Source organism: Myotis brandtii, unplaced genomic scaffold (genome assembly GCF_000412655.1).
Source record: "Myotis brandtii unplaced genomic scaffold, ASM41265v1 scaffold3280, whole genome shotgun sequence".
In the NCBI taxonomy this organism is placed as follows: domain Eukaryota; kingdom Metazoa; phylum Chordata; class Mammalia; order Chiroptera; family Vespertilionidae; genus Myotis; species Myotis brandtii.
This window is the reverse complement of record NW_005362627.1, coordinates 102,896-115,395: the sequence shown is the minus strand read 5'-3', so window position 1 is coordinate 115,395 and position 12,500 is coordinate 102,896. Positions and strand designations below refer to the sequence as shown.

The window sequence follows — 12,500 nt, the reverse complement described above, 5'->3', positions numbered from 1 at the left end:
ATGCTTTAACATTTTGTCTTGCTCCCACATTGTAGATGCCATATTTTTTGAATGGAGCACTTTCCTCCATATAGGCATCAGCCTGGGAGAAATTAATATCCCCATCTTCTGAACTCCCTCTCGCCCTACTCTGTGGAGCTCCAAATCATTGTAATACTGGTTTTGTGGTAATAATCCCCTTTAGCTTTTTCTTGTCTGGGAAGTTTCTTATGTCTCTTTAAATTTTAAATGATAGCCTTGCTGGGGAGAGTAGTTTTAGTTATAGGCCCTTGCTTTTCAACACTTCAAATATTTCATGCCAAGCCTCTTGTCTAAATGTTTCTGTTGAGAAATGAGCTGATAGTGTTATGGGAACTCCCATATAGGTAACTAATTGCTTTTGTATTGCTGCTTTTAAGATTCTCTGTCTTTAACCTTTGGCATTTTAATAATGATATGTCTTGGTATAAGCCTCTTTCCATTCATCTTGTTTAGGACTCTCTGTGATTCCTGGGCTAGTGTGCCATTTTCCTTCACAAGGTTAGGTAAGTTTTAAGTCATTATTTCTTCAAATAGGTTCTTGATACCTTGCTCTCTCTCTTCTCCTCTGGTACCCATATGATGCAAATGTTGTTATGTGAATGCTGTCCCAACAGTTCTTTAAATTATCCTCATTAAAAAAAAATTTTTTTTTGCTGCTCTGATTCAGTGTTTTCTGCTACCTGTATTCCAAATTGCTGATTTGATCCTCTGCTTCATCCAACAAATTATTTATTCCTTCTGGTGTATTCTTCATTTCAGATATTGTATTCCTCATTTCTGACTGGTTCTTTTTTATGGCTCCTATGTCCTTTTCATGCTGTTGTAGTTCCCACTAAGTTCCTTGAGTGATCTTATACCCATTTAAAAAAAATCTATATCTCATAAATTGCTTGCCTTCATTTCATTTAGCTCTTTTTTTCTTGTTCTTTCATTTGAAGCATTTTTCTTGTCTCTCCATTTTGGCTGCCTTTTGTGTGTTTTTTATGTACTAGGTAGATCTGCTCTGACTCTCAGTTTTGGTAGTGTGTCATATGTAGTACGTGTCCTGTGGAACCCCGTGGTACAGTCTCCTTGATTACCCGAGCTGGGTGCTCCAGGACTGCCCTTTGTGTGGATTATGTAAGCCCTCTTCTTGTAATTGAGTCCTAATGACTATTGGCCTGTTTGTGTATGGAATTGACACTCTGATTGGCTGACTGTGAGGATCAACTTGCACCACAGTGTATGAGCTGTGGAGGTATTGACCACACAAAGCAAAATTTGCCTCAGCAGGGTGTGGTGCCTGCTGAGATATCCCTTTGGATATACTGTTTGTAAAGTTTATTGGATCCTGCTCTGATGTTGTCTGAAGCTGGCTACTGGGTGTGTTGGTTTTGTGGCCTCTTGGGAGAGACTCTGGTGCAGGCCAATGGCAGGTGCTCCCTGTGACTGGCCCTGAGCAACCTGCTTGGAGCTGCAAAGTGATCCACAGTGTGTGGCTGCCTCTGCTGGCCTGGGTATGCATGGGAAGGATCAAGCTGTGCATCAAGGCTGGCTTTTACCAGCACCAGGCCTGGAGACAGGCCACCAAAAGTCTCAAGGCACCTGGAAATCCTTCTCCAACTGCCTTCACCTGTCAGTTGCCTGTTAGACTCAGTCACTGAAAGAGCCTCTAGTGGTACTTGAGTTGCATGAGGTGGTGACTCAGTGAGTCATCAGAGGGGGGTGAGTGGTGTTCATCAGAGTGATACAAGTTCAAACTCAGTGCCAGTGCTGGGTCTGAGGCCACTCAGCAAATGTTCCTGAGTCTAGCTGCCACCTTCTGGGTGCTCACACACCTTTGTGGTAGGGCAGTATCTCAGGGAGTTGTTAGGGTGAGGCCAGCAGGGTTTATCAGACCCAAACAAACCAAGATTAAGCTGTGTAAAGGGAAGGCTGTGCACCACTCAGGCATACAAGGGGAAAATGGGCCCCATCCTAGATCCACACACCTGAGTTTGTCCCAGATTCTGCCAGGAGCCTAATTTCAGCAGGGCAGGACCACCAAGAGTTAGGAGAATGGGGCTAGTGGATTTCCCATGAAGGGGAGGTGCCAGTCAGTCTTGAGGGATGGTGGGAGGAGTGGCACCCATCCCAGAGCCACACAACTCAGTCTGTCCCAGAATCTGCCCAGAGCTTAGAAGAGAGGAGCCACCAGGAGTCTGGAGTGCGGGTCTAGTGGATCTGTCTTGAGAGGGAGGTGCCAGTTATGTTCACAGGAAAGTGGGGAATGGCCTCCACCCTAAAGCCACTCACTGACACCCCTTGAGTCTTCCCAGACCTCTACACCCTGGCTCAGGCAGCTCACCCCTCAGCAGTGTGTGAGCTCCACAGAGTGGGGCGAGAGGGAGTCCAGAAGGTAGGGCTATTAATTTCCCCCAGGCTGATGCCTATACGGAGGGGAGTGCTCCACCCAAAAAATATGGCATCTACGATGTGGGAGCAAGACTCACTACAGCTATCATGGCAGCTGCCACTTCAGCTCTCTCCCCAGAGCCACAAATCCCAGTCTGTCCTCACTGACTCTAGTCCACTCTGCCCTCCCTCTGCTGGGGCCCAGGGTGAGTGGCTGTGAACAAGATTTTGTGCATTGACTGAGTGTGCTTGTGTCTCTAGCAGACTCCTGTCTGTCCCTGGCAGACACAATCCCCACTGATTTTCATAGCCAAGTGTTAAATGGGGATCCCTTTCAAGCTCTGTGCTCTAGGCTTGGGAGTTGGCTTGGATTTAAGACCCCATGCTTCTAAGGAGGACCCGCCCCTCCGACAGCTGAGATATCCTTCTGGAATCTTAGCCACTTCCTGTGGGAGTAGGGCCAGCCATTTTTGCATTTGGCCCTTCCTACCAGTCATGATGTGGCTTCTTCTGTAAATCCTTGATTATAAGATTTCTCTTCAGCTGTCTTCAGTTAGTTATTCAGGTTGCACACTCTATATCAGCGGTTCTCAACCTGTGGGTCGCGACCCCTTTGGGGGTCGAACGACCCTTTCACAGGGGTCGCCTAAGACCATTGGAAAACACATATATAATTACATATTGTTTTTGTGATTAATCACTATGCTTTAATTATGTTCAATTTGTAACAATGAAATTGGGGGTCACCACAACATGAGGAACTGTATTAAAGGGCCGCGGCATTAGGAAGGTTGAGAACCACTGCTTATATTTTAGTTCTAATTCCAGTTTGGTCCCGGGAGGAGATGAATGTAATGTCCCTCTATTCCCCTGTCATTTTGGATCCTCCCCCTTGTTAAGTCATTTTTAAAAATCCTCAGCAGAGGATATGTTCTTTGATTTTCTTTTCTTTCTTTCTTTTTTTTTTAGAGAAAAGAAGGGAGAGAGAGAGAGATCAATTGGTTGCCTCTCATATGCACCCCAACTGGGGACCGAATCTGTCACCTAGGTATGTGCCCTGACCAGAAACCTGCAACCTTTAGGTGTATGGGTCTATGCTCCAACCAACGGAGCCACACTGCTCAGGGTGTTAAGTCATTTTAATAAGGACTTAACAGGGTCAAGGAAATGACTGCTTTTAAAAATTGGTGATCCTAAGAGGTTTTTTAATATATTAAATACTAGTTTAATATTGGAATGTAAAATCTGGCATATGAGTTACTAAGGATCTACAAATTATGAATTTTTATGATTCACAGATAATTTTGGGTTGGGAAATTATTTTTGAATTGTTATGCCACCAAAAGTGTTGCCATTTTGCATTAAATAACTTCACATTATTGTCTGTGTTCATGGGTTATGCATATATGTTCTTTAGCTATTTCTTTTACCTTCTTTATCCAATCACCCCCATCCCCTACCCCTTGGGCACAAACCAGTCTGTATTCATGCTTCTGGATCCAGAGGTGGGCAAAGTGGTGGGAAGAGGACTACAATAATGTCAACATTAAAAATTTTTTTAATAAAAAATAACTTCACAGTTATCTATATACAGCTACTAGGAAAAAGAACAAACTGTCAAATTAAGATGATGAGCTGTGTTTACTTTTGTCTCAGTAAGAATGTCATGTTAATTCCAGATCTAATTCATTCACGGAATTTTATGACAGGTTAATAGTGCTGACCACCCTTCCTTCTGAAGTCTCTCGTCTATGATGTGGGCTCCTAATTTTTGTCCCACCTCTCCAACTCCTCCATCCCCTTTGTCTCTCTCTTTGACAGTGGATTTCTCGCACTCTCTACACACAACACATAAGTATCTACTCTCAGGGTGCCGATTACCCCAGGTCTACACTCCTAGGCCAGATCTAGGGCTGACCTCCAAATCCGTCAATTCCCTCACCACTGTTAAATGTTCCTCAAATGCCCTCATCATCCCGCTTGCTTCTCTCCTATTTCCTGACTGCGGGAAGGTACAGCTATAAAGAGTTGATTTAAAACTAGATTCAGACTAAAAACCCAATTGTCTAAGGTTCTAAACAAGTAAGATTCATAATTCAAGTAGGGATGGGTAGAAGGGGGACTACGGCAAAATAGATGGAGGCAGGACAGTCTCAATGGGGAAGCTAATGCTTAACTCCTGCTGACTAAAGCCACGTGGAGCTACAGGCTCAGGCTGCCTAATTGAGGGCTTTTGTGACACAAGGTTAGAATTTTAATTTTAATGGGAAATCTCTGCATTTTTTAAGTGTTAATAATTAATCAAATTTAAAACAAAATGGACTAAACAAAATATGCTTTATGGGCTATTATTTTACAAGATTTGTTCTAGATCAATGGTATCCAAACACTTTTAATCAAGAACAATTTTTAAAGCAAATTAAATGTCACCTGTTTGGAAGTTCAGTTTATTTAGTAACCACTATTTATGTAAAAAATCTCAAAAATTATGTTTCTAAATCATAATATGGTGTGTATGGTAACTACACTAACCAAACTGGTTACAAAACCTTTAAGAGAACCAAAGAATATTTCTCTGACACCTGGACAGATAAGAGTCCCTATATTTTATCATAAAAACAGCCTAGGTTATAAAATACTCAAAACAATCATTAGTTTCTCTGATATTTGATGATGTTAAATCTGTGTGTCTGAATGTGTGAATGCTTCATTGCAGAGACTGAATGCAAAAGGCCTGGCCTCAGTTGAATTTGCTGACTCTAGGGGCCCCTTTCACTTTAAAGTGTAAATGCGTCAATTTTCACCACACCTGATTCTATCATGTAAAATAGATGAAACATATTTTTCATGAAACTTTATTTCCATAATTTACAATTTGTGAGGTTTATGTTCTCTAGCACTACAAACCTGTGCAGCCACTTTCCTTTCAGTCATCATGCTGTTCTTTAGTCCCTGGTGTTTGTGTTCACTGTCTACAGTGAAAGCAGTATTACAAAGCAGAAAGAATGTTGAAAGAGCAGGGAAAAAGAAGCCTATGATTCTGTTGAAAACAAAAGCGAAATTAACTCCATGTAGATGTACAAGTGGTAACAATGTTTGTGTTCAACCACTCTTTACCCTGCTCTCTCATGATCTTCTTCTATGGAGTAGAGATGGCACAAGAAGCTAGTGTGTGGTCTTCAGTGTGCTAGAATTTGGTGCATAACACATTTGATTGCGAATTGTGAGTTTTAATTAAATTATAGAGTTTATTGAAATATTAAAGCCTGCAAAGGAGTGAAATATGAACAATATGCTTGTTGAATGCCCAAACCACATTCCTAAGATGTTATATCTGCTGCACACTGTTAGCCAGCCTGGCTCATTGCTATTCTACTCACCGATGAGATACATGCCTATCCAGTCTCCAGCGTCCACTTCCTCCTTTATGTCCCAGTGGATCACTAGGTCCTGGGAGTGCCCTATGGAGTAGTAGGAGCTGCTGACCATGAGCGTGGAGCGGCTGTCAGAGGTAACCAGGTCAGTGTCGCTGGTGGAGCGGGGGATGGTGACGGTGCCATGGGGGCCGGTCCTGATGGCCATGCTGTGGAACTGGCTGGGGTTGTAGCTGTGGCGAAGTGGCTCCTTGCAGCGGCGCCTGTTCTGGTTGTTTCTAGATGGAGATGCCATGGCGGCCAGGCCTAAAAACCTGTTCTGGTACAGATTCTGTGGGGATAAGCAGACAATCAGGAGGGGCGGAAGATCCCAGCCACAAGGTCACTGTCTTCACAGGAAATGAAGGATATTCTGGGAGAAAGGAGCTGCGAGTGAGCAGCCCCCTAGGAAGGTTTGAAACACAAGAGCATTTTTCTCCGGACAAATACTGTGGCTCTGGGTTCACATAGAGCAGGCAAGAATGAAAATGTGAGCTCATCAAGGGGCTGTGCATTTCCAACTGGCTGGAGCCTACTTCTCCCAGCTCCTTCCAACCTGCTTGGTATTAGAAGGCCTGCATATGTGCAGAATGGTCCTGAAGATATGTCCGCCCCCAACCAAAGTACCACCTCTTGAGTTTTCCAGCATCAATTCAATTGGATCCAATTTTATCCCTTCATTAGAGTAAATGATGGTTATTATCACTAAACATTTTAGTGATTCCTGCAGCATTCAAAACCCTACACACAGCCTAGAATCAGAGGTGGCCCCTGCTGGGTGAGATGGTCATTCCTCCTTCATTTACTCTCTTTCACTCTACATAATATCTCCAGGCCTTCTGAAATTTTTACAAAATTTCTATAGATATCTTCAGGCACCATCATTTTTAATAAAATCCAAGCTCAATCCCTCAGAGCCAATGTTATTGTCAAAAACATTGCCTCTGGCCTGGCCAGTGTGGCTAAATGGTTGAGTGTTGACCCATGAACAAAGAGATTACTGGTTGGATTCCTGAACAGGGCGTAAATCCAGCTTGCAGGCTCAATCCCCAGTATGGGGTGTGTAGGAATCAGCCAATCTATGTTTTTCTCATCGGTGTTTCTATCTCTTTATCCCTCCTCTTCCTTCCTTTCTCTCTAAAATCAATAAAAAAATATTTAAAAAAAACACTGCCTCTGTTGAGAATAAAAAATGCTTGTTTTTATTGTTTACAATATTGAGTACTTAAAATGAACTGAGCTGTTCAGAGCAGTATCTTGATTGTTTTGGATACAGATAGCTTTTACAACGTGGGGAGAGAGCATCATATAACATTTCTACAATGGATTCATTTTTGAAACAAGCAAGGGTAATTTTAACTTCACCAAAGTATACTAACATTGGGATTTAGATGCACATTTTGGGGGTTCCTGGCAATTAAAGTACACACTATTCTACAACTAATAACACTTTTGTTTTTAAGAAGATTAAGTTCTAAAAATGGGTGTGGGTTGACTCATGCAGTTTAGATCCCAGGGACTGTAACACCAATCACATGTAAGTGACTGACTTTTTGTTTCACCAGCCATGAGGATCAGACCCCAGCAGGAGTCTATTCTTTACATTATATAAGTCTATTTACCGGAAATTTAGGCTTGTACTTTTTCCATCTTCCAAGACCAGGGCACTTGGAAAAAGTCAATTAATTTGATAAAACCCAGTGTCTTCATCCTGAGTCCTTACTGGCCCTGTAGCCTGCTTTTTTGTTCATTATTTGAGTCTCTTGTTAGGAATTCCTCTGGTCTCACTGGAAGTAACCATGGGATTACTATAGACAGAAATGGCAGACTTCAGAAAGCAACTCATCACATTATTGGTACCATACATTTTATTTTTAAAAAATATATTTTTATTGACTTCAGAGAGGAAGGGAGAGGGAGAGAGATAGAAATATCAATGATAAGAGAAAAGCATTGATTGGCTGCCTCCTGCATGCCCCTTACTGGGATTGAACCCACAACCTGAGCATGTGCCCTGACCAACCGGGAATTGAACTATGACCTCCTGGTTCATAGGTCAATGTTCACCACTGAGCCTCGCCAGCCAAGTCATACATCTTATTTTTTATAAAAAATGTTTGTCACTGTGCCATTCTGAAAATATATTTACTATGGTGTTGCCTGGAAACCAGTCATGCTCTCAGGAACACAGGCAAAGCCGTTAGCCCAGGAAGTATGAGCAGCCCACCCACCTGACAGTCACTCTGGTTCTCTGAGAATTTTGGGGAGGATCTCAGTAATGTGACCACCATCCTGGATGCTCTGTCCATAGTCCTTTGTAAAATCTCCAAAAAAGAAAGGCTGCTGCTGGAGCCCATTTCTTCAGTTTGCACACAGTTTATGAGGACTGAAAACATCTTACAATATTATGATGGAGATTAAAATCTACTTAGAATTGACATAGTCACGTATATAATTATGAATTAGACCAGCAATTTTCAACTGGTGTGCCACAAGAATTTTTAAAGCATGCAATACCTGACTATTTGGTCAGGGGCACTGACCTCTGTTCCCTTAGATTATCAAATAAAAAAATGACAACATCCAACACAATTAGCAGTATGATGTGAATGAATCAAAATTATACCTATTTTTTGTCATATCAACAAAAATATAATATAGTGCCCTAACTGGTTTGGCTCAGTGGATAGAGCGTCGGCCTGTGGACTCAAGGGTCCCGGGTTTGATTCTGGTCAAGGGCATGTACCTTGGTTGCGGGCACATCCCCAGTGGGGAGTGTGCAGGAGGTAGCTGATCGATGTTTCTCTCTCATTGATGTTTCTAACTCTATCCCTCTCCCTTCCTCTCTCTAAAAAATCAATAAAACATATTTAAAAAAATGTAATATCTCCCTTCCTCTCTCTAAAAATCAATAAAACATATTTAAAAATATGTAATAAAGTGTTTGGTGTGCTGCAAAATTTTAGTAGTTTATTACTAGTTTGTTATTATTTAGTAATTAGTGTGCCATGAGATGTAAAAGGTTGAAAATCACTGAATTAGACCAAACCATAATCAAGTTGGTGCAGCACCAATGAGCTTCCAAGCTGTGATTCCTTAGGGCCTAAGGCTTAGGCCATTTACTCAGTCTTTCTAGACCTTAGTTTCCTAATATGTAAATGGTTATTGTCAGAATTTAATGAGATAAGGTAGGTCAAGTTCTTAGCATTGAGAGCGCTCAATTAATAAAAACCTAAAAAATGACTAGTGTTGCTTTAGTAAGGAAGACTCACTGGAACGTAGGTCCCAGGCAGTTGGCTAGGCTTACTGGCCAAGGGTTTCCTCACATCGTCACCAAAGCCCTCACACTTAAGTTCATTCTGAAGTAAACTTACGGGTTGTTCTTTATCATGGCCCTCCATGTTTGCTTACAGAATGTAAATTGCAAAGGTTAAACAATCTAGTGTATTTGTAATGGTGCCCTATAAACCATTATTTTTTTGCAAGGGGCTCCCTTTACGTATTTGTAAGGTTTGTGCTTGAGTAGGACATCTTTGTACTGATGTTGAGAAGAATGAGAGAGAGATTTTTACCCTTGTAGTGTCAGTCAGAGTCTCAAAAAAGAGTATAGAGCAGCCGTGGGCAAACTACGGCCCGCGGGCCGGATCCGGCCCGTTTGAAATGAATAAAACTAAAAAAAAAAAAAGACCGTACCCTTTTATGTAATGATGTTTACTTTGAATTTATATTAGTTCACACAAACACTCCATCCATGCTTTTGTTCTGGCCCTCCGGTCCAGTTTAAGAACCCATTGTGGCCCTCAAGTCAAAAAGTTTGCCCACCCCTGGTATAGAGTGTTTTCCTTTTGTTGAAGATACTTCTGTTGTGTTACTTTTTTTTTTTTTAACCAGAATTATCTGGAAACCATTCAATCTCCTGAAACTGTCAAATTACACCAGTGATCACTGGCCATGTGGTGAGAACAAAGGCATAGAAGGAAATATTAGCCAAGAAAGACATTTGTCAGTAATTTAATAGATTGGAATAATGACATTTTCCTGGAATAAGAAGGGCAGCCTCAAAGTTGTTCCTTGAAGACCACGTTTCCCCCACTCCCCACCCCATCTTTGCCCACATCCTCCCCAATCAGATTTGCTGGCAGGATTTGTATTTCAAGATTGTGTGCTACCACCAACTCTGTTGTGAGCTCTCCTTGTATCCTTTTCCATTCTTTCCTAAGAGAGTGGGCCTTTCTGCTCTGTGATCCCACAGGAGTTCTATTCCCCGCAAAGGATTTTTATTTTGTTATTGCTAGTTGACCTGTTCACGCTCATCACTGAGAAGACCTTGAGTTCAGTGTTCCCTGCTCTTTATATTTCCCTGGACCTGGCATGACTCCTAGAATTATAAAGGCCCTCAAAGCTTTTGTAACAGAATTTATTTTATTCAATTATGTCCCTTCTTTTTCCATAACAGTTTAAAGTGGCTATTAAAATAGATAAAATACATAAAGACATGATAAGTTAGCAGTAGATGGTGCAGAGGAAAAAGAACATACAAACAAAGTCATGTAAGAAAAAGGCTAATATTAAACTATATTCATCATGTCCTAAATTGATTTAATTGTCTCCCCCAGACATTCATAAGTGTTCTAGTTTACACTATAGATTGATCTACTGGAGGAAGCAATTTAATCACTATCTTTTCACATCTGAACCATGGGAGATAGGTAAACTGTCCTGTTTTTATTTATTTATTTTAAACATTTTATTTACTTACTTATTTATTTAATCTATTGGTGTGACATGGTTCAATAAAATTATATAGGTTTCAGGTATACCATTCTAAAATACATCATCTCTATATTGTATTGTGTGTTCGCACCCCATGGATATGTCCTGTTGTTAAATGGCAATGGATAAAGGACCACTTTCTTCTTAGACAGTGAATCTAATGTTTTACAACTTCTCAATTCTTCCTAATCTCTAAGAAAAATCTTATCTCACAGAGATTACACCCTACTCTTTCCTCTTCCCAAAGAGGAGTGGCTCCCCCCATTCTCTGGTCAAGTAGCAAGTTAACTGGTATCACTGAATTGCTCCCAGCATTTTCTCCATCCCACCAAGAAATTCAAGTGTCTTTTATCCACTCTTAACATTGGTGATAGCCAATATGACACTGACAAAAAACCCACACACAAACCATAAGCAAACAAACTCTCTGAGAATATTAGTAACAGTTTAAGTAACCTAATTTTCCAATAATTGGTTTCAATCAAGGGTCCTAGTTAGGGTTAGATTAAGTACAGATTTTAATTGACCTGTGAAAAAGTGGGTCCAGTGAGTCAGCCACTGAAAACATCTGATCATATTGTGTCCTACCTCTGAGGGCATAAGAATCCATTTGTGTGTGACTTAAAGGACACACTAGATCAGGTGGATTTAATTGACATTTACAAAACATTTCACCCCAAAGCTGCGGATTATACATTCTTCTCAAATGGACATGGGACATTGTCAAAGATAGACCACATGTTAGGACACAAAATAAATCTCTACAAGTTCAAGAGGATTAAAATCATATCAAGCATTTTCTTTGAGCACAATGGCATGAAACTAGAAATTAACTACACTAAAAACACGCAAAAACATTCAAACATCACACAAACAGCAAAATATTAGGAATTTAGTAGGAGGCTAAATAGCATGTTATCAAACAATGAATGGGCTGCTAATGATATCAAGGAAGAAATAAAAAATTTTCTGGAAACTAATGAAAATGAAGCCACAACAAACCAAAGCTAAGGGGCACAACAAAAGCATTTCCGAGAGGGAAGTTTATAGTATACAGGCCTACCTCAAGAAACAAGAAAAAATATCAAATAAATGATCAAACCCTGCAACTAAAATAACTAGGAGAACAATAAGAAAAGCCCTGCATAAATAGAAGGACAGAAATAGTAGAGATCAGAGTGGAAATAAATGACACAGAGATTGAAAAAACAAAAAAAACAATACAAAAGATCAATGAGCCCAGCTGGTGTGGCTCAGTAGTTGAATGTCAACCTATGAACCAGGAGGTCACAGTTTGATTCCCAGTCAGGGTACATGCCTGGGTTGCATACACTGTCTCCACTGGGGGGTACGCTGGAGGCAGCCAATCTATGATTCTCTCTTATTATTGATGTTTCTATCTCTCCCTCTTCCTTCTTCTCTCTGAAATCAATAAAAAAGCATATTAAAAAGTAAAATAAATTTAAAAAATCCCCAGCAAGTTTGCTTGGCCTATATGATTGTGCTTTGTCTTGATTTTCCACGTCCTTGCAACGAGAAGTTTGTCACTATCACTCTATCAGAGTTAGAACTCTGACCTGAACCCCTTTCCTCTTGCTTAGGGCCATAACCTGCCCTGCTGGTATTAACATCCTTCCCCTGAAAGCAGAATTCTGCTCAATTGCTTAGATGAACAATTCCCACAGCATACACAAGAAATCATGAGTTAATAGATGATACACTAAAAAAAGCTGTATAAATGCTGCATTTCTAAATCCCCTTGTCACATATTAAAAACACTTTGAGAGATCCTGTGGCAAAGCTATCAGATTAAATTTGTTTAACCTAGAGTTTCCCAAGGTTACTTGTATGCATATATGCATAACTCATGGACACAGACAATAGGGTGGTAAAAGCCTGGGGCAGGGGAGGGGGGTGCTG

General features: G+C 40.8%; 1 protein-coding gene across 8 annotated transcripts in view; it reads right to left on the bottom strand.

The window, feature by feature from the left end:
• Positions 1 to 12,500, bottom strand: part of HECW1 (HECT, C2 and WW domain containing E3 ubiquitin protein ligase 1) — a 116,225-nt gene that overhangs the window by 40,600 nt on the left and 63,125 nt on the right. For all 8 annotated transcript variants that reach the window (XM_014543558.1, XM_014543556.1, XM_014543560.1 and 5 more), the window contains one exon: positions 5,775 to 6,099. In XM_014543558.1, coding sequence (XP_014399044.1) covers positions 5,775 to 6,063 — 289 coding nt within the window. In that variant the 5' untranslated portion in view covers positions 6,064 to 6,099. The remainder of the gene's footprint in view (positions 1 to 5,774; positions 6,100 to 12,500) is intronic.